General features: G+C 40.0%; 1 protein-coding gene across 7 annotated transcripts in view; it reads left to right on the top strand.

Moving 5' to 3' along the window:
- MYB (MYB proto-oncogene, transcription factor) overlaps window positions 1-20,173 on the top strand; it is a 33,992-nt gene extending 13,819 nt beyond the window's left edge. For 2 of the 7 annotated variants that reach the window (XM_019527407.1, XM_019527406.1), the window contains exons 6-16: window positions 697-931; window positions 1,727-1,807; window positions 2,167-2,271; window positions 3,568-3,816; window positions 4,853-5,215; window positions 6,645-6,787; window positions 7,206-7,320; window positions 7,407-7,532; window positions 7,841-7,951; window positions 8,541-8,648; window positions 18,805-20,173. In XM_019527407.1, coding sequence (XP_019382952.1) covers window positions 697-931; window positions 1,727-1,807; window positions 2,167-2,271; window positions 3,568-3,816; window positions 4,853-5,215; window positions 6,645-6,787; window positions 7,206-7,320; window positions 7,407-7,532; window positions 7,841-7,951; window positions 8,541-8,648; window positions 18,805-18,921 — 1,753 coding nt within the window. In that variant the 3' untranslated portion in view covers window positions 18,922-20,173. Of the gene's footprint in view, window positions 1-696; window positions 932-1,726; window positions 1,808-2,166; window positions 2,272-3,567; window positions 3,817-4,852; window positions 5,216-6,644; window positions 6,788-7,205; window positions 7,321-7,406; window positions 7,533-7,840; window positions 7,952-8,540; window positions 8,649-18,455 lie in introns of all 7 variants that reach the window. The other 5 variants (XR_002099444.1, XM_019527408.1, XM_019527409.1 and 2 more) reach the window with 5 other exon arrangements.
- Window positions 20,174-22,522: the final 2,349 nt, after the last annotated feature.

Raw genomic sequence — 22,522 nt, 5'->3', positions numbered from 1 at the left:
AATAATACCCAATTGAGATGGTTTTTCACTTAATCTACACTATTTGAATACTCAGAACAGTTTTTCCGAAAATGAAATTAAACTCCCCTTTCCTCCTTAAAGACTACGTGATATAACACTAGCATTGCCTAGGTTGCCAATTAGAGTGCTAGCTTGGAATTAACTTTTTCACAGCTGGTTCCTACACTCACTTTGCAGCAATTCAGTGCATTCAAATTCCACTGGAGTTTTAATGCTTCAAGTATGGTGACATGTTCACTGCACACAGTAGCTCAGAAAGAGAGTTTTGCCCACAAGCCTGTTGCTTCACGTAATGGGAATGTGGGGTAGCTGAAATAGTTATTTTCTCACAGTGGGATATAAAATAGAAGGGTAAGAAATGGGTCTAAAACCCCTAGGAAGAATAGCAGTCTATTTGTCTTTTTTCATACTTTCCCATCATAAAAATTTCCTAAGGTGCAATCACATGAGAAAATCAGAGCAATGATCTGTATTTTGGCACTGAGACTATTAAAAGTCTGGGCCTACTAACCATAGGCAGAGAAAAGGTGGGAAGAGAAGACCATTAAATTGTCACAGAAATCCATTGAGGACTAACTGAATTCTACACTAATAGCAGTTTTCTGTCAATTAACTTTAATCTGAATTGAAAGGTCTTGTTTATAAAACTCTTTATATCCATGTATTTCTGTATAGAACTGATAACGCTATCAAGAACCACTGGAATTCTACGATGCGCAGAAAAGTCGAACAGGAAGGTTATCTTCAGGAGTCTTCCAAAGCCAATCAGTCCTCAGTAGCCACAAACTTTCAGAAAAGCAATCACTTAATGGGCTTTACTCACACTCCACCTTCTGGACAGCTCTCAGCAGCCACCCAGCCCCCACTTAACAATGACTATTCCTATTACCACATCTCTGAACCGCAAAATGTAAGCTGCTGAAAACCTTTTGCTGAATATGTAGATCTAAGATCCATTTATCGGTCTGTGAAATGATAAGGAGAAAAAAAATGGTGTAGTTTTGTGGGAGTATGAGGGTGAGAGAGAGGCAGTAGATGTGTTAGACCCTCAGGCAATTCAAGCATATGAGAAGTCCATTGACTTAAAGTTAAGCAGGTGTTGTGCTGTGGTGGGACACTGTATACTACAGTGATCGTTGTGATACAGCATTCCTAACATTTTAATTTTTAAAGCAAACTAACCCATTAAAAATAACAGTAAGTAACTTTTTTTACAGTGAGGAGTGCTGCACTTGTTGAGATGCAGCTTACTTTCGACCCTATTCTGCAGCCTTTCAAATGTTAAGCTGCCATGGATCACACTGATTGTTCTGGTTCTGGGTTACTACAGAGTTGAGTAATTACTAATGACTAACATGAAGATGATTGCTATCCTAAACCCAGCTACATTATGGGATGCTGGATTACAAGAAAGTGTGTCCTTGACATTTACACTTCAGTTTAGAAAAACATAATAGCCCTGTCTTTGAACTAAGTTCTGCCCTATGTGCTGCATGTTTCACATTTAGAATTTCTTCTCTTTAATGCTTAAGTGTTGCATTGTTAAAAACCACTCAATTTTCTTGTAAGTTAGACAAGTGGTTTTATCTCCATAAATTGTAAATGTTCAATGTAAGATGCTTCCACTTAACCCAAATAGATGTTGTAGGATAGCAAATGTAATAGAATGAATAATTCTGAGTGTCTTTTGGTTTTTTTGGCGTAGGTCCCTGGCCAGATCCCATATCCAGTAGCACTTCATGTAAATATTGTCAATGTCCCTCAGCCAGCTGCTGCAGCTATTCAGGTAGATAATTTAATGATCATTTTTAAAAAACCTTTAATGTGCAAGTTAAAACATAAACTTCTATCCTTAAGTGATGAAGATAATGGGAAAGGGGAGGGAGTTCTAAAACAGCTAATAATCAATAATCAGTGCTTCTGAGGTAAATTGGAACATATTCACTGACATCTAGTGTGACATCTTTCATTTTCTCCACTTCAGTGAAATTCAGTAGGGATTTTTACAGTGGAAAACACAATTGATGTGTTTCATCTCTGAGGCTAATTTGGCTGTTATACCACAGGATGGCAAGCCATAAGCATTTTAGTTGCAACATCCAATCAGACCTTTATCTTTTCTTTTCCCTTAACTCTTAATTGCAGAGACACTATAATGATGAAGACCCTGAGAAAGAAAAACGAATAAAGGAATTAGAGTTGCTACTAATGTCGACTGAGAATGAACTGAAAGGGCAGCAGGCATTACCAGTAAGATTGTCACTGTGTGCTTGGATGGAGGGATAGCAGCTTTACCCCAGTGCTTGTCTTTTTATCTTTTACTCCCCCTCTGCCTCTGACACTAATCAAGGCTCTATATTTCCATTTTAAGAGGATGAAACATAGCACATACTTAATATATATTTGTTTTGCACATTTATTTATACATTCTGGTATTTGTTTGCAGGTATTTTTACTTTTGCAAAGGCAATGAAAGCAAGATTGGGCTCTGTGTTGTCTTATAATACCATGAGCTCTTGGTACCATTTAAGCGAACACAGTAAAATGCTAACAAACCTTAAATTTCTGAGGTTCTGCATTTCTGACAGTGTGCAATGGTTCATATATTGAAAATGTAGTGCCTGTTCATTAGAATTTTCCTCTCTGCTGTATTCCTTACTTCAGCTGCATATGGCATACTTTGTAAACTCAGTGCATGTGTTTACAATTTGTTTTACTTCTCTTTGAATAATGTTAGATCCTTTATAGCTGCATGCGTGAAACCAGTGCTGGCTATTACTGAATTTTCACATTTTGCTCTGTACAGGTAGTAAAATAGAAGAGCAGCTATATAATAATATAGCCAAAGCAAAAAAACCTCAAATCATCCTAGAAGATAAGTGATAGCCAGCAAATACTTTTATAAGTCATTTTAAAATTAATAATAAAACAACTGTGTGCATGATGTGTTAGTTTGGCCACTTTTAACTTTAGTTAATGTTTTGCAATTTCTTCTGTTGCATGATCACACTGGAAAGAAACTTCTGTTAATTTGCTCTTCTGCTTTCCTAACCACGTTGATTTGACAGCCTCTTCATTGCATTGGTGTAAGCTGTAGCGTTAGACAGGGACAGAAGAAGAAAAGAGATGTGCAAACAAAAGCAACTCTAACTCTTAAATCCTTTAGTCTCTCATAGAGCTGAGTGTTAAGTAGGGAATTCCTGCCGATTCTTGCTTCTCAGAGCAAAATACTTGCAGACAACAGATTTTTTGGAATAATGTAATATGAATGAATTGAAAATACAATACACATGTTCATAATACTTGGTACTTGAACTAAATACATTTTAAGATAACAAATATAAATATTACTTAAAACAAAGTCTTGCGCTGATGAAAGGAAACATCTTGACAATTGTTTCATAGGCCTAAGTTTTTAGATGATGCAATTACTTTTATCTTTCCTCCAGTGGCATCTGACACCTTGTGCAATTTCATTGCTAAGTTCCTTCTGCCTTTTCCCCCCCACCCCTCCTTTTCTTTTTTTTTTTTTTCTTCTTCCCTTAGACACAGAACCACACATCAAACTACCCAGGCTGGCACAGCACCACAATTGCTGACAATACCAGAACTAGTGGTGACAATGCACCTGTTTCCTGTTTGGGGGAACATCACCACTGTACTCCATCTCCACCAGTGGATCATGGTTGCTTACCTGAAGAAAGTGCAAGGTGCATGATCGTTCACCAGAGCAACATCCTGGATAATGTTAAGAATATCTTAGAATTTGCAGAAGCACTTCAGTTTGTAGACTCCGTAAGTAGAATTGCCATCTCAGGTGAACTGGTATCTGTTCAGGGAGTAAGATGAGCAGAGCTCCTGTATTTAGTTGTGTTTTCTGAATAACATGATTGCAAGATCTGAAATTTGGTTTTAAAATACCAACATATGGTTGCCTAGATATCAAGCTGCAAGGCACAATTTAATTTCTTACATGTGGGCTTATTTTTTCCCCCTTTCTGTGCGGGTGGTTGTGCAATTTTTAGCAAACTGCACAATAAAACAGTTTGAAACAGTCTCTAAATATTACGTGTTGCCTCTTAGAATAAAATCAGAGATAAGACAGCCAGGTTAATTGTATAAATGGTATTTATTCCAGACTGAAGAGTCAGAAGGCTGTAGTTCTATGTGTTGCTATGCACGCTTCTGTATGCTTTTCTGGTATTCTTCCTCACTGCAAGGTGTAGCATCCATAGTTGCCTCTTCTCAAAGCTTAAGGAGCTTGTATGGCATATTTGAAGAACTGGAAATCTTACTTTAACAGTGAAGGGCTTACTGCACTTAACACTGGCCTTTGTTCACTGTAATCTGGTAATGTCAGCTGAAACAGAGGTGTTGCACTGAAATAAGCGTGTTGGTATCATTTTGATTTATAGCAACTAGGGTGCACAGCTTAAGCCATTCAGCTACATCCCATTCAGCATTTACTAAGCAACCATGGTGTTTAGAATAAGGTTAAACTTAGCTTGGTGAACACATTTTTCCGTAACAAAAGGCGTTGTCTTCGTACCAATGTACATAATATTGGCAGGTCATCACTTGAGTCATTGCTAGTTGCAGGAATTCAGTTTCCAGCAACTCTAGGATAATATACAGCTTGATATATTCAATATATATATATTAAAATATGACTAAGTTGTTTGTAATATTACTCAAATAAACAGGGTCAAATTGAATTATATTGGGAAGGACAGCTTTTTTTTCTTTGGTTACTGGCATATCATAGTGCTTTATTTTCATGAGGTGGCACTATACTCTGTCTTATAGTTCCGTGCCTCCCACACTGTTTCAGGATCCTTCATCATGGGGTGATCTCAGCAGTTTTGAATTCTTTGAAGAAGCAGACACTTCGCCTAGCAAAACTCCCTCAGGCAAAGTCGCACAGCTTCAGCAAAGAGAGGCCATTGCGTGTAGAGCTGAAGGACACTCTAGCACAAACTTGAGCAAATTCTTATTGAGTCAAGACTCTCTTGACTCACCAAAGCCCTTATCTGCCTCAAAATGCAGCACAACTCCGCTGGTCATTCTTCGCAAAAAGAGAGGGCATTCCAGCCACTTAGCCAGTGGCCACAGTAGCTCCTTCATACTTGCTGACGTCAGCAGTTCAACACCTAAGCGCTCCCCTGTCAAAAGTCTACCCTTCTCTCCCTCACAGGTAGATCAAGACTTCTGCACAGATGTTACTAATTCTCAAAAGTCACCAGAGTTAACAATTTAGAAACTAATCCTTTGGAACAAATGACTAAATACTGTTGCACTTGTTGATTTCACTCCATGTTTGAATCTTCTTACTGCTGATAGTCTTCACCACTGAGTTTAGATTATCAGCAAGCTAACTGTTGATTTTCTTTTTCTCTATTGTTTCTTTAATTCTTCGTGGTTTTGTAGGGGAAGATGACTGCGTGCTTTGCTCTTGCTTTTAATACCTACCAGAGTTTAACATATCTGTTCATTGTAATACTTTCCATCTCTGTCCACTTACAGTATGATTCACTGACCCAGAAAATTCCAAATTGTATTTAAATAAAACTCAGATTGTGAAACAAACTAACAACAAACAGAAAATTCAAATGGTAGCTTCATTCTTAACTCAAGGCACTACAGTGGGTAGGACAAGGATGAAAAGAAAATATGCACATTGAAATCATCTTGGTCTCCACTTTGAATTTCCTGTCATTTGTTGCTTTGTCTCACAGCTGTAACATTATCTACGCTTTGTTTTTGGTTTGCGGATTGCTTTTGTTATAGTTTGGTTTGGCTATTTGATGGTCCTGACTGTCAAAAAGGCAATTTTTCATGGAGGGTTAGAAAAAACATTTTGTGTTTAAAGGTACCCCGATACATTTTTAATTAACTATATTTGAGCATAACTTATTTACGGAAGTAAAGACATATTTTGATGTGCTATATTTTTGCCTATGTATATTTTTAATCTTCTACAAGTAAGACATATTTTGACAAATCTGTAACAGAAGAGATGACACCTCCAAATTCATAAATAAAATAATAGAATTAGAGAGAAAAATGACATATTAGGTCATTAAGTCCCTCTGTTTTCACAGAGATGATGAAGGAGCTAAGTTTCCTCAGTTTATTAAATTAAATGTATGCCTCATTGTCTTATTTAAAACTTTGCCAAATTTACCCACCATTTTTTTTAGCCAGCTCCTGAAGCCTTTACTTGTTAGGCTTCTGTCCTTGCTTAGGCAAACTTCTATTAAAGAAAACTACAATTAATTTGAGTAAAAAATAAAGTGAGGCTTTTAGCACTTGGCTTTATAAAGGGTAGAAAAAGTCTTTTTTGGAATGGAAAGTAATTTGGCTTATAGTTCCAGCACATGAAATGCTGAACTTTTTCCTTTTTTAATTCATGATTCTCTAATAAAACTACTAGGGAGACAATACTTTTACCACATAATCAGACATTCCAGATATACAAGTATATTGTAGTGCCTGAGAATTTTGGGGGGTTAATACCTAAAAAGATTCCTCCTCCCCCCCCTTATTTAGTTCAGCAAAGATGGCTTGAAAATCAATTTCTTCATCTTGGTGTTTATATTGCTTTTGTTTTGTCACACCTGCAGTTCTTAAACACCTCAACCAATCATGAAAACCTGGACCTGGACAATCCTACATTAACTTCCACTCCAGTTTGTGGTCATAAGCTGACTGTTACAACACCACTTCACAGAGACCAGGCATTTAAAACTCAGAAGGAAAATAATCTGTAAGTCCTTTTTTAATCTTGACATTGAATTTTCAGAACACAGGGATTTTTTTTTCAGGTTAGTCCACGGCCAGAATGAAATGCTGGATATTCTCATGTCTGTTGCTGTCCTGTTTGCTAATGTATTCAGATTTTCTTTAGTTAAAAAAGTACTCATCTTTTTCAATGTCAAGTTTCTTAGTAGGGAATAATCATATAGATACGTCCACTAGTTTTTTAAATTTAGTATTGTTGCACATTAGACTATTAGAACAGGTGCTTCCTCCAGAAAAGTAAGATAGCTGAATGTGAACTCAGAATGTCATTGCAGTATAATATTTCATAAATGTCAGTCTTTTGACAATATGCAAAATTTTCATGTTAAAAATGGTTTTCAAACACAATCAATGGAAAAGTTTTTCTCTCCCTCTTTTTATAGTTTCAGAACTCCAGCCATCAAAAGGTCAATACTGGAGAGCTCTCCAAGAACACCTACTCCATTCAAAAATGCACTTGCAGCTCAAGAAATGAAATATGGGCCTTTAAAGATGCTGGTAAGAAGACAATGGAGATAAAAGTTGCTTTGGTATTAGTGCAAGGGGCTTGCCTAGGGCTTAACCTATACCCGTTTCTTCCTTAGCCTCAAACACCAACTCACCTTGTAGAAGACCTGCAAGATGTTATCAAACAGGAGTCTGATGAATCTGGAATTGTGTCTGGCCTACATGAAAATGGACCCCCTCTGCTTAAGAAGATAAAACAAGAGGTGAGATACGGAAGATATACAGGGGCCATCTAAGTCTGTGGTGTTTGCTGTGAAATTAATAACAATTTCTTTCAGTCCATGAGCTACATCTCTTTTTTTTCCCACTTGAGTCCAGCTTTAGTAAAGAGCTTGCTGTTACTGTCCAGTTCCTTTCCCATTAAACTGATTTTTTCAATATTTGTGAAAACATAGAAGAACCCAGTGGAAACCAAGCTACATGGAATGATTTGGATCTCCGGTGTTTTGAGGAGGTCTCATTACATGAATATATAATAAAGTCTTTAACACATATCCTTTGATCCTTCCAGGTAGAGTCGCCAACAGATAAAACTGGAAGCTTCTTTTGCTCAAATCACTGGGAAGGGGAAAACCTGAACGCTCAGCTCTTCACACATACATCTGCCATGGAGGATGTTCCGGTACATATACGGGTTCAAACCATAGAACCCTGTTTTTGTTTCATCCTTACATGTTCTCAAATACAAGAGAGAGAATTTTTGAACATTCTCAGGAGAGAGCATTTACTCCATTATGTGTGTGGTATCCTATGTTTATGTACTTTAGAGACAAGAAAAAGATACTGTAAGGGCAAAGACCCTTATTAGATTCCTAATTCATGCTCCTAACTTGACCTTTGTGACTCCTGTGGAAGGCAGAGAGAGTTGCAGGCATTTGGAACTATGTATTGTCTTTTCCATATATTTAGGAGAGATCTTAACCTCTATGTAATAGTCTCTCAGATCAAAGTTGGAATTCTTAAAAGGAAGAGTCTCTACCTTGGGCCCAAACAAAGCCAAAGCAAAACATTTGCTTAAGTTGTTTTCTGGGTGTGCCCCTTACTCTTCATTGTATAATAGTGATCTATACTAGAGGGACTAACCTTGCTTCCAGACTTCCTATGTTCCAACCCCTTGTAGTATCCAGTGGGGTAGTTGGGTTGAGTCTCTCTTAAAAATATGTTTATGCTATGAAAACTCCCTAAATATTCCCTTTCTTTTTTTGGTGCAGAATCTTCTTACTAGTTCCATTTTAAAGATGCCAGTGTCAGAAGAGGACAGCAGCCTTCACAGACAGTTTGCAGTACCTAGAAATAGGCCATTGGGTAATCCATTGCAGGTAATTACTCTTTGGTTTTAAATAGTTTTTATACACAGACTGAACAGTTCCCTACAGAATAATGCAAGTATTATTAGTATTTCCAATCCAAAAGAAAGAAAATCCACAGAAGGGAGTACTGTGGTAATTAACCAGTCTACCTTTGGATTTGTATTCATAGCAATATGGATTATTTATTCAGCAAAATCTGCCCTGGATTTATCATCTGTAAGCATCCTTTAAAAAGCAGTACATTAAGATCTCAAAAACTGTCTCAGTTTCTACATTTCAAATATTAGTAATATCTTTATATCAGAAGCAGAACTTTGTGGGAACTGGAATTTCTGTTTCACAAGAAATTCCACCATTTTAAACCTTTTCATTCTGAATTAAATTGAAAGCAAAGAATTTAAAAGGTTCTGAATCAAATATTTTACTTCAGTACAGCTTTGTAAGATCTATTTTTCATAATACAGAATAAATTTCAAAACGAGAACTTCTTTTATAACAGCAGAATTGGAATTTATGTTCAGAAAAAGTTGAAATTGGAATATATTGGCCTTATTAAAATGTTTTAAAATTTTTTTTGGCATAAAGTTTCAGTTTCAAAGAAACGGTATTTTTAATAGAACAGCATTCAGTCAGAAAATTATCAGGGGACTCTAGTCAAATGCAGAGACGACCACTTTGCATTCATAGAAGTTGTCCACTTAAATCAGTTATGCGTCATTGGAAAAATACATTGAATTTTAAGATTTTAGCTTTTCCAGAATGTCTTAAGCTCAGATCCTCGGAGGTATTTAGGCACCTAACTCATATTGAAACCAGTGAGTTATATTCCTAAATATTCTTGAGAATGTGTACCTAAGTCAGTTCTCACCATTTTCAGACTCAAGATACCCATTGGGAAAATGTCAGCTCTTTGTTTTCACTCAGTTTTTGACTACAGAAAGATAACAGAGTAATTCTTCTGTTGCAAAGAACTCAGAAAGGTCAACTTGTTTTTGACACTGGATTCCTGTTTGAAATCTCTGTGTTGAACTTGTGAATCGTGTTAGCACACATACCAGTGCTAACTTTGTGTGGTACCCCACATTACCCCTGAAAGTATATCAAGGCAACCCAGGGTGCCATGGCACCCTGATTGAGAATCAGTGGCCTAAGTGTTTAGAAGCTGAAATCTGTGGGGTTTTGTTCTTTAGATACTTTATAAGTCCTATCCCTAGTGAATTACAAAACAGTCCTGTCTGGTAAATGGGACTTCTTGATAGTTTAAAAACTTATCTGCTTAACCTCTAATTATCCATTTAACTTCTAATTATATCAGTTAAATGGCTAACCAAAACATGTATCTGGTCCCTGCCAGGGGAGTGCAGAGCCCCAGGCTAGTGCCTACCTTACTTCACCCCACCATGAGAGAGGGGCCACAGCTGCCTGCCTGGAGCAGCTGAGGGAGTCAGAGGCTGCTCACAGGCCCTGCTGCTGAGAGCCACTCCACAGGGCCTTTGACAGGGGGGCGAGGAGGTGGCAGCAAGCCCCGCCAGACAACACAACCCATTTGAAGCTGTGGGCAGCAGCAGCAGGTTAGGGACTTTCCCAGCCTACTGCAGCCACCAGAGCACTGGGAGGGTGGGAGCAGGCCAGGTATGGATACTAGTACCCCCTCACTACTCCACCACCTCCTCACTCCTCCGTCCTTCCCTCTTTCCTGCCCTGCTGCCTTCCTGTTCCTGCTTCCCTTCCCCACCAGACCGCGCCCAACAATTACTGGTATAAATATACTTATTGTTTAAACATTTAATCTTTCACATCCCTACTTCTTGATATTTCAACTATTTCCCATTTTCTCCAAATTATCTCTTTATAAACAAAGAGCCTTGAATTATTTATTTTTCTCTTTCTCTTATTCACTTCCCTGGGGCGGGATTTTCTCTGCATACAATAAAGTGAATATGTTGGCATACCCTGAGATCCAGTTCTGCAGCCCTCTTGACTTTGTTTGGAGTTGAGGGTATTCAACAGGTGGTCAGCGCTTCTCAGATTTTGGCCAAAGAGAAGTTTTGCTTGACTTCATTGCTTTTTTGTAGGTGGTACTGTGAAAGAAGAACATTAGTCAATAAAATGAAAAACAAAAAAATGAGTACTTGGCCTGCAGCATATTGGAACAGTTGTTCAGATGTTAAATTGTTTTAATCTCCAAACTGATGACCAGACAGTCCAGTCAGGCAGTATGTCAATATTAATGAAGGGTTCTAAAGGCCAAAATGCTTACCTGTTGTTAGCACATCTAGGTTTTCCCAGAGGTGAAGTGGTGATATTTGGTAGCATTGCAGCACCACGAATTGACCAGTGGTTTGTCCAAATTAGTATTAATGAGGTGTAGGTAAAGAACAAGGAAACAGAGTCATCCCATAACTCAGTTGATTTTAGTGGATTTACACTAAGGTTGTACTGAATTTGGCCCAATTTTGCTCCCAGTTACTCCCTATACTGTTTTTATTCCATCTGCAGCAATAGGACATAGCAGTGCAATAATAGTAGATTATGTCTCACAGTTGTAAAGCAGTGGAGAGTGTTTAGAATTTTTACTTCCTAAGTCTTTATGCACAAACATAAGCAACCAAATCCACCTATTTAAATAAGAACAGGATTTGGCCCATAGAGCTGATCTGGATGAAATTTAATCCAGGTGTTGTTTAGATGCTGTTAATATTTTGGGTCTGATCCAATGCTTCTTACTGAGGCAAAATTCCCACTGACTTCAGTCCAAGAAAGGATTACAGGATGCCTTGTCATCACCAGTCTTTAAAGCCATGTGGATGTGAATGTGGTGTTGGGGGGAAAGGAGGCATAAGTTCTAAATCAGTCCAAGGTAATTTTCATTCACTAAAAATGCCATGGGCACAGAGTTTTAGTCCAGGAGTACATTTTTAAAATCACATTAAAAAAAAAGTTTTTCTCATTTTATATTTATGCAAGCAACAAGCAGCAAGCTTTACCAGCACACAACTTTTTTCTTAGCATTTTCATAATTCACATTATAGTTGCTTTAGAAAAAATGACATTTTGGTTAGCAATTATCCCATGAAATAGTCTAGTCACTTTCTGTACTGCTGAGTTAGTAAACTCTAAAGAAGAAAGCTACAGCTCTGTAAAGTAAGGAATATTAAGAGCAACTTCATAAGGTATTTTCTGCTGAGATAAAAAATGTTTTAGAACTAATTATAATTTCTGCTGCTTCTATAAATAATACAGACCATATTCTAAAGGGTGCAATTCAGCACTGGTGTGGGGGGACAGCATAACACCCTCCCACCATGACCACCACCACAAACTAAGCTTCAGGTAAGGGGGGGGTGGGATTCTGCCAGCTGAGCATCCACAGCATGCTGCTGAAACAGCTTGTGCCAAGTCAACAGAGTCTAGTGCAGAAGAATAGCTTGGGGGGAGACCAAAGAAGGGGCTCTCTGCCCTGCATAACCAGCATGAAGGGGCTGTGGACCTGGGTACTCTGGAGTATAGACTACGAGTAAGTGTTGATGGTGTGGGGGCAAGTGTGGGGGAACAACTCTGCGCTGCTGCCACTGCCCCCACTGCTGTCAGACTATGGCTCTGGCTGGGCTGCAGCCCCGCACCCTACCATCAGCACAGAAATCTCAGGAGGCTTGTGCCCCCCCCACCCGCTGCTTATGCTCTGGAGACAGGAGCAGAAGGTACAGAAGGGGCTCTTGCCAACCCTGTGCCTATGCCTTGGGGTACCTTGCACTCCTCTTTATGGAGCCCAAACACTTGCCAGAGTCTTTTCACTGTTGTCTTTTCAAACAGTGCTTCATTTGACTGCAGAGGGAGTGTTGCCTGGTGAAGAATGGCAGGGACAAGACTTCAGGGTCTAACACTTTGGGATGAATCGGGAAAACCTTAGCCAGGCAAAATGATTTATCTCCCTGGGAATTTGCCTGAGTAGAGCATAACTACCTGAAATAAAGGCCATGGAATTTGGCCTTTCATATGTAATGTTATGCTTTCAAAAAACAGTTATATTCATATATTATATCTTACTAGTCTTTTGAGTAAATGACAGAATACATGTGTGGTTACACCATATACAATACCAGGGAGAGCAAATTAGCTAATTCATACATTGTCCTCCCAGTCCTGCCTACCCTCACACTAAGTTATGGCAGCCTTTTTTAAAAACACAACTTCTTTTTATATGTTCTGTGTTTAGAAATAACAAAAGGAAACTACAAACTATACAAGCTCTGCAAGTTAAAAAGCACATTCTTAAGTCTTTAGCTCCCATCACTTTCCTCTTTTTAACCACAGACTGACACCCTTCAGTTTGAATTTCCTGACTTTCAGTGGCTTGTGTCACAATCTTAATGTTCTTTAAAGAATGAGTTTAAGTTAAAAAACACATTTTTTGCTTTCATTCTGCTCACTTGTTAACCTATCCTATGAGCCATTGGATTGTGCATCAACCTTTAATTTTCCCCTTTTTCATTTTGAGACATTTATTTTGCAGTTAGAGAGTAAAATCTGCTTCTTTGAGAGTAAAATCTGCTCCTCTGCCTGCAGCAGAGATCTGCAAGGAGCCTGCTTCTTTTACTGGCTTTCCTCCATGGCTTCCTTGGGGAATAGGATCCTAGGCCTTCCAAAGTGAGGGCAGGAAAGAAAATCCTTACTCCAGTGGAACTGAAAGATGTGTGGAGGTAGGGAGAAGTTGCCATGCTGCTTTTCTTCAGCTGTGTTACTGCCTCCCTTCTTTTGTGACTAATGCACAGGACCTGTGCTTTGCACACCCTAGAGAAGCAAAAATGTAGTCAAAATTGGGGGACAATCAGTCTCTTGATTTGTCTCTCGAGGCAACAGAACACAATGCATCAGAAATGACAATGTCCTGGGCAGCCGTGTTTGCTCTCATGCAGCATGTAGGGACAGACATAAGAAGGGCATAGGCAGGTGACTGCATGAGGGTCAGCAAACTGCAGCATTCTGTTCACATCCTGAACTGAAAGACTGTCAGCTGCAGGGATAAAAATATCTAAGTCTTTCCTCATGGACACACCCTGGCAAGTGCCAGTCATCCAATCAGTAGGAGTTGCAAGCATTCATCACCCTTCAAGATCAGTTCATTTGTTCTTAACATTGGTTTTAAAATGAATGTTTCTGAGTAAGGGCTTCAGAATTGGGTCCTAGTGTAGTTTCTAGCATTGATCTCATCAGTATAATAATAAAAATTTAGGAGCCTTGTCATTTTATTTTGTCTTAGTATACAGGAGTGGGCTACATTTTCCGAACACCTGGAAGAAAACCAGGTGAGAGAGAGAATTTCTCAGTGTCCTGGTAAGAGCCAGTAGAATGAAGAGGCTTAGTGCTGTTTTATTATTGCTGCATAGGCAAATAAATACATTATTATGATTGTTCCATAAGCAAATGAAATAGAATTGGTTTACAGTAACTTGACTTCTGCATTAATCTTTATTACCTTGCAACTGATAAGAAGCTGGTGAAAGTGCTGGCCTTGGTTCAAAGGCCTTATGAAATAGGAAGCCATAAACTTACAAATGATACGTATTAGAATATATTCTGTTGGCGTATTCATTGTGGTGTTAAAATTTAGAAAAAGAACTCTGCATTTTTGCTTTTACCCACATTCTCCTGCCATGTAGTGTACCTCAGCTATATAGGATCAGTTTAGGTTAACGTAAGTAACTCTTTTAAGTGAGAAGGAAGGTAAAACGTATTGCCTTTTAGGGCACAAAAACTGGGGTCAGATTCTGTTTTAATTGTACCCACCCAAGGATACAGTAACATCAGTCATTTCTACCAGCTTGACTAAGATCAGAATCTGGCCTGGGGAGTTTTAAATCTATTTTCTAATACTGCCCTTTTCACAAGGATTTTAACTACATTTCCATTATTGCGGTAGCTCTGTGTCACATAACTGCAGAGATATTTGTTACTACCTGTTCCAAGTAGGCATACTATAGTAATGCTGAGACTTATTAAAATAACACATATAGCACATTATAAAGCAGTTGTAAAAGCACCTTTCCCCGGCATTCTCTTGCCCTACTCTTCTTTTTCTGTCTAGAGGGTCCAAGATCTTTGTTTTAAAGTGCTTTAACTGGATATCCCAGTTAAAGCTTTGGCAGTTTATTTACAGTTCACTTTTGCCTGGGGCAGTTGAAAGCACGTTACAGGATAAGTGAGATAATTTTGTTGCCAGAAGGATGTGCTAGTAGGATTATTGATGTGAAAAAAATTAACCAAGGGGAGTGACATAGCTGGAATTGCAACATGATTTTGTAATTGTATGGGAATTCAGCGTAGTGGACGTATGTTGTTTTTTTCCATGATTCCTATTTAGAGAAAGAAAATCTGCCTGCAAAAGACCAGAAATGCACCTACAGACTGATAGTTAATAGGGGACTGACAAAATTCTCTTCCTGCACGGTCAAGGCCTGGTAAACTTAGGGAAAACACACACATCAGCGTCACTAGGGTTTTGGATCAGACCCTGTGAACTCTTGATTATGGACCAGATTCTTTAGCCTTTGTGCAGCAAAACTCCCATTGATGTCAACAGGAGTTTTGTCTGTGCAAGGACTTGCAGGATCAGACCTTTTAAAATGCAGTGTGAAACAAGGAAGATAACAAGGGTTTTCTAGAAAAGTATATTTAGTGTTGGGCATAAACTGCTTTTCTTTACGCATCAGACTTGCTGCTCAACCCCATCCCCCTCCACCTTTTCCACTTACGAAATATATTCTAGGCTCTGCCTTCTACAGCAGAGTTATTTTATTATTTTTTATAACTAAGGCTCATCAGCACTTGCTGCTCTGCTGGCATGCAAAGACCCATTGTGCTTCTCAGCCTCCAAGTTGCTTTTGCCTTTTTTACTAAGTGCCTTCTTGGACAGGCATGTGCGTTCAGATCCAGAAATATGCTATGCCTGGGTTGTGAGACCTAGTGATCTTTGCCAAGAATGGAAGCAAGGTTTCTCAAATTCAGATGACTCTCACACATGCCTCCAGAATTGAGCAGCAAGGCTCGCAGAGCACAGGCATTTGTGGTTTGTTAGGGGTTTTTGGCTCAGAGTGAGGATTTCAAAAGGGAAATAGTTGAAAATCTTAAAAATTCTTTATTAAAGCAAGGTCAGTGTATCATAGCACAGATATTGCACTATGATATTTCATTAGCACTCTTGCAGTGATCTGGGTCAAATTCTGTGGTCCTGAGTTAGGCAAAACAGTCACCAACTTCAGCAGGACTGCAGTATTAGGCTTTCTCTAGAGTCTAATCAGGGGAAGGAGGGATATTTAGGGGTCAAAAAACCTGCAGAAAAAAATCCCGGAGGAGCACATGCACAGGCAGCGTGCTCTTGCAGTGCAGAGAACACTTAATTGTGTGACATGTACAGCTGTAGACGTGTTTGCGGCGCCACATACCATACGGCCGTGCTCATCTGCATGCGACCCTGGAGTCCAAATATTCCATTATGTATAAAGAGCAGACCTTAGATAAGTCACTTTATCTTAAAGCATGTTACAGATCTACTGAATTCCTCTGTAGTCCCCTTTGCCTGGTCCATTCTCCCTCCTAATGATAGCATGGGAGAGAGTTAGCCTCCTAAAGAGAGCAGTGACTTACTACTTTATTGGATATGTCCCACTTGTTGCTAGTTTAAATGAAGCCCCCTCCGATGAAAGTGTTATTTAATTTCTTTAAGTGAAATAACTGTACATAGCAGTCTGCTGAGATAAATAGATGGCACGATACTTTTTAAAGCATATGTCTGTTAATACAAAGATAATATAAATAATAACACTTTAAGAATAATTTATGAAATTGGGACGCTCCCTGCATGATTTTTGTTCCATTTAAAAATATTGGCATCTTGTGACAGATGGAATCTTGCTCCCATATGTTTTAATCTATTTAAAAAAAAACAAAAACTGAACCCACTTTTCCAGCCTAGCACATTGAAACTTTCAGAGAGTCATAAAGAAAACGGACACATATTTTTAACCCTTAGAATAACAGACTTCAGCAGTGACCAGACTGAGTACAATTCAACTATTTCTAAGATCCCCAGGCCAGATTCGACCCTGTAGTAAAATCAGTGGGGTTATCCCAGAGTTTAATAGAGCTCTTTGAGAGTACATTTTAAAAGAAAGGGGGCAATAAAAGTCCAACTGACACTCAGTAGAACTTAGGCTCCTAAGTGACTTAGTTACTTTTGAAAATGTTACCCTGGAAGCTGTTTACCCAAAACATAAGAGGAAGTTGCAGCATTTTGTGGCATGTCGTATGCATGTCTGTGAAGTGAAAAGTATGTCACACCTGGCTTTTGGCTGTGATATGGAACCTAGGCGGAGCCATACCACAAGGTACATGACAAGTCTTAGTTTAGTGGAGCTCGTAAAAAAGGTGTATAGTTTGTTTCTTTGTTTCACAGATGCTGCCTGCCCAAAGTAACTGCAGTAACTAATGATTTTTAACCCAACCATGTGCTCCTACTGGACACAGATCTCCTGTTGGAAGCCAATGGGAGTTTTATGTGCAGAAAAAACTGCACCATCAAGTTCAGCACATGGAGCTGGCAACAAATAATGGAATAGGAAGAAGCAAAAGTCTTAAAAAACAACTAAGATGTCTGCCCTCACCCTGGTCAATATTTGTATGATGTCCCTTTGCCCTGTCAAGTGCATTTTTGTCTCTGCTAGAGTGTAAGCCCTTCATCACAGGGAATGTGTCTGTCTCCATGTCTGGACAGTGCCTGCTACTACAGGGCTCTGGTTAGAACATGCTTGTGGAATATTCTCTTTACATCAATCTTGCAGGTTTTCTACTCCGTCCCTGGCCTTTGACAACATAAACGTTTATCAGATAACACTTGTTCCCAGTCAGGATGTTATTCTTTATAAATTCAGATTAGAGAATAGTTACAGTGCCTATTAAATGTTTGGCAACCAGAAAAAGAAACATAAATGTTGCATGCTCTGACCAAGAGCCCAGGAGGTAGCACTGACAGTGACCAAGTAACTGAGCAGTGCAGAAGTTGAACTGCACCAGGGGATCCATGTTTCAAGCAACGGAGGGTTCAGGCCGGTTTCTACAGACTTAGTTATGCAGCTAAATCTATAGGCATGGGAAGATCAGCCACTCCTGTCAACCACAGTAGTTCCTCTCTCAGCAAAGTTTGGAATTAAGAAATGTACGTTTTTGGAACACAGGGGGCTTTGCAATGCCCGACATTGCCCAGCTGTACTGCTGTGAATTTACATAGTAAATTAATGTGTTTTATGTGCATGAATTCCAAGAAATTTCACTTTCTTTCCATTTTATGGGACTGAGAAACATTTTGTATGTGTAATGAGTTAACACAGTGCATAGGCCTCAGGGTAGATATGCTTATTTTTGTGCAACATTTTACCAAATAGTGTCTCTAACCTCTGTCAAGTCAGGCAAGAAACAATGCCTTAAATGATGATTAGTATGTGGCTACTGAGACTGTTCCCTTTCCTACCCACACACCTTTGTTGGCACACGGAGATATACAACTGGGTATGTGCTAATTGGTGCAGGCAGGCAAAAATGCCGGAGAATGCTGAGCTATCCGTTAGCTGCAGTCAGACTATCAAGAGCTTATGAGTGCAGAGGCACAGAGAACCCATGCTTATAGAATAAAACTTCAGCAGGATTTTTTATTTGGGGGCGGGGGAGGTGTTGGTGGTAGTATTATACATTTAGCTACAATCTTTTAACCTGTCTGAGGATATGGGCCAAAAGGAAAAATACCTTCTCTTTGTCTTTTTCCAGAAAGGCAAGAGAAGGGTACTCTGTGAATATGGTCTTGTCAAGGAGAATAGCTTTGCACCTGAAGTGCTGGGCTGGGTCCAAAATTAGAGTTCCATTCCTGGCTGTGCTTGCATGACTTTCAGCAAGCCATTGAATTTCTCACTCCCTCCGCTCCCCATCTGTAAAATAGGTATAACGTTCCATTGTCTCCCCTCTCTGTTTTGATTTAAGTTCTTTGATACAGGGACTGTTTCCTAGCAGGTGAACACCTAGTGCAATGAGGCCAGCTCTGTGATGGGGCCTACCATGACACAGATAAATAAATAATGTTTTATCAGACTCTAACCTGTCTCCTTGTTTTCAAATTTAGCATCTGAGCAGTAGCTGGGAGTCGGCCTCCTGTGGGAAGATAGAGGATCAGATGACCCTTACTGATCAGGCACGCAAATACATGAATGCATTCACAACCCGGACTCTGGTGATGTAAAAAGGGTCCACAAGACAAGCATTATGGTTTTCAAAACACTTCAAGTTGACTTGGAATTTACCGTTCCTCTGCATGAAAACTTTTCATGAATGGGAGAAGAGCATATTTTTGTTGTGGTACAACAGTTGGGAGCAGCACAAAGTGCATTTAGTCACTGAGCATATTCTTGTTGGATTTCACCCAACTTAAAAGGATTTTTTTTACATAGATGACACTTGCCTAAATTATTAGGTATTGAATTTAATCAATTAATTATTAATTATCTTAAATGCAGACTTATGCTAGAAAATAATTTTTGTACTTTTTGAGATCAAGCCGACCTGATACACCAGTATTGTTATTTCAGTGATAAAATATGTGGGGTTTTTATAAAGAGCAGGTACTCAGTTTTATTTTAAATCACTGAATAAAATGCATTGGTATGAAATACTGCAGTGAAAAGCATTACTACAAACGCTAGCATGTTCAAAGGTGGAAACCGATCGAGATTTTGAATGCTCAAATAACCATACTATTTTGAAGTACTCTTTCATTTTTTCGTGGTCTTAGACCCTATATGCATTGTGTGTTTCTGTTTTATTTTGGGGAGGGGCAGGATTTTTTATTAGCTTGCTTTAAAAATTATTACTGTATGAAACATAGATTTATGAGAACAAATTATATTTTTATTCAGTAATTTAATTTTGTAAATGCCAAATGAATACTGTGTTTTGCTGCTATGGACCTTAGCATGTAGTCGTGCTGCTAGTGTAAAAGGGGCAGTAGAGCTTTATATGAGAGGAAACAAACTTTGATGTTAGCTAATTGACTATGCACTAGCATTTCAGACTTTTTAATGTTATAATTTACATTTTTTCCTTTTTATAAGCAATACTTTGAACACTGTTCCTGGGAGAGTTTTATTTTTTGTCTGGTTGCGTTATATTTCTCATTGGTTTATAATAGCATGCGTTGCACCTTCATATGTTTGGGAGAACACTGTCTTGTTCATGTCGTCTTTTTTGTTCCATGTTTTGCTAATTGTTCCCTAACTTGGGTTTTTTGTACTGAATCGAGGATATTAGAAATGATGGGTCTATATACTGCCATATCAAACTTTTATGGCAAGAACACTGTTTTGTTTTGTTTTTTTTTAAATAAATTTTGACTTTGCTGCCTTAATACCATTTGGTGCAGCTTCATCTGCACTTAATTTTTGATACAACAATGTACTGCCTTGTAGATAAATAAAGTGTGTTCTTTTTTACTTAAATGTGGTTAGTCTTCTGAACTTGCTCTTGTTTTATGTTGTAGCAATCGTATTTTAAACAAGTACCAGGATAGTGGCATTTTTTTCCATTGACGCCAGGCTGCAAACAGACCTCACACTTGTGCTTCCATAAAAATGTTTAGGGTGGCACAAAACCCCTGCTCCTTTTTGCACCAAAAATAGCGATGCAGTGTTTTTAGTAATAGTTTGTGCTGCCTTTTTACAGTGGACACCTGCTTGTTTAGTGCATGTGAGTGAGAGCAGCCCAGGGCTGACTGCACTCTCCAGCTGCCTCCAACAGGGGCTCTTAGGGCCCAGTCCTGTGGAATAGCAGCCCCAGGTGCCTGGCCTCAAGTGGGGAGTTTCCTAGGACACCCCATGCACTCCCCACTCCACACTTGCAGACACGTCTCAAGAATTCACCTGTAGAGGAACCCAGGGCATGTGTTTCACACTAGGCACACATCCATAAGTGCAGAGTGAGGAACACATGGGGTTACCCAGGACATCCCTGGGTAGGGGCTGGGCACCTGGGACTGATCCCCTGAAGCCCTGGGAGCACCAGGGTCCCAATCCAGGACAACATCAGCCAATCAATCAACACCTCTCAGCACAACTGATCCCACCACAAAAATGACATCTATTTGTAGCCATGATGATAATATCAGGATTTTGTCATAGTAACACTATATTCTATGATCATGGATTGGTTTTGACTTAAAGGACTTCTGCTTGTAGGTACTCTGAGCTCTCAACTCTTACAGCTATAATCAGAGTTCAGGTTACCCAGCAGACCACTGCAAATATTGACTATTGCAGATTCAGGCCTTAACTCCATGGGCATATCAATAACCGAGGGGCTGGTTGCAGCTTCCAGGAAAAGGTGGTATTCTTTTGAGATATTGCCTTCACATACCCCTTATTTTCATCCTTCTATCAGAGACTACCACATCAGAAGCTCTTGTAAGTCATCATCTTTTGGTACATACAACATAGCAGGATAGCCACATGTACTGTTGACATGTCTCAGCAATTAGAGATCCAAATCTGACTTAAAATGCCCCATGATTTCACAGCACAATGAATATGTGTTCAGACCTGCAGGTCCTAATCCAGAAAAAGTGCTGAGGACCCTCAGCCTCCATGTATTTAGCTAGGAGCTGACATTGTGATATTTTATAAACACCACTAATCATTTAAAAATATTGTGTGCGAGTCCCCTTATTTCAACTGTTTCAGAACACCAGGGGCTGCAATGTGAGTAAATTGAGTTTTTTCAAAGTTACATAACTGTACGTGACAGCTGAATTTGGCCTACTGTGAGAGAATTCAGTATAATTAGAGGCTCAGTCCAAGTAGGTGTATAAGGACCAGGGGTGAGATCCAGCGAGTCCTTTTCATCCTCTTGATAGAAGGCTGTGGTGGTATAAAGCATCCCTAGGCTCTCCTTGTTCATCTGGACAAGGATTTTCCTGGTGCAGGCACTCTGGTGAACAGGCATGACCAGGGATCTGGGTTTTCTGTTCCCTATGGAAAAATGGAGTAAAACACGGATTTCCCTCTTTACTGGAGAAAAATGCAGATTTCTCATTTTAGTGGAGAAACCCAGAGTTTGCAGTTGTGCAGCAAGCTCTCTGTAGGCTGGCAGCATTGCAGCCTGCAAGGGACTGAAGGGAGCAGGAGCGGAAGGAGGGCGGTCAGGCAGGGGGAGCCATGTACATGCACATGACCGCCAGGCAACCTGGAGAGCAGCTCCTGCATGTAAGTTGTGAGGGGGAGGTGCGGAGGGGATTGAAGCCCTCAGAGGGAGGGAGGGAGGGAGTTGGGCAGGTCTGGGGCTGGGACTGCTGCCCAGCTGGGCAGTGCATGGAACTTGGGGCCTGGGACCTAAAGGCACAGCCACAGGACCCCAGCCAGGAGCGGGCTGTGGGCGGCTTGTCCAGGGGGTGGGGGAGAGGGGAGATTCCCTGCTGCTGTGTGCCCTCCCAGGTGGCAGGGGGGAACCCATGCCCCCCAGATCTGTGGGGCAGGTGCGGGCTGCCTACTATGGGCTTGGGCTCCTGCCCTGCTGCCCTCCCCCAGGATCTCTGCAGCCCAGCAGATGCAACCAGGCGTGGTAGGGCAGAGCGGGGCCACGCAGGAAAGCTGCTTGCTATTGCGAGCTTCAAGCTGCCCTGGCAACATGTCCCCTAATCGCAGGGCTGCAGTGAGGGGCACAACCCGATGCAACTGCCCCCGTTGCTGCCATGCCTGCAGGGGACGTCGCCAGGGCAGCAGAGTGGGAGCCTGAGCCCACAGCACGAACCTGCCCCCACGCTGCACACAGATCTGGGGCGCAAGGGTCCTCTCATG

The sequence above is a fragment of the Gavialis gangeticus genome, unplaced genomic scaffold (assembly GCF_001723915.1).
Source record: "Gavialis gangeticus isolate Ggan-Ray unplaced genomic scaffold, GavGan_comp1, whole genome shotgun sequence".
Classification (NCBI taxonomy): Eukaryota; Metazoa; Chordata; order Crocodylia; family Gavialidae; genus Gavialis; species Gavialis gangeticus.
Note: the sequence above shows the minus strand (reverse complement) of the source record. Positions and strands in the feature narration are given on the sequence as shown.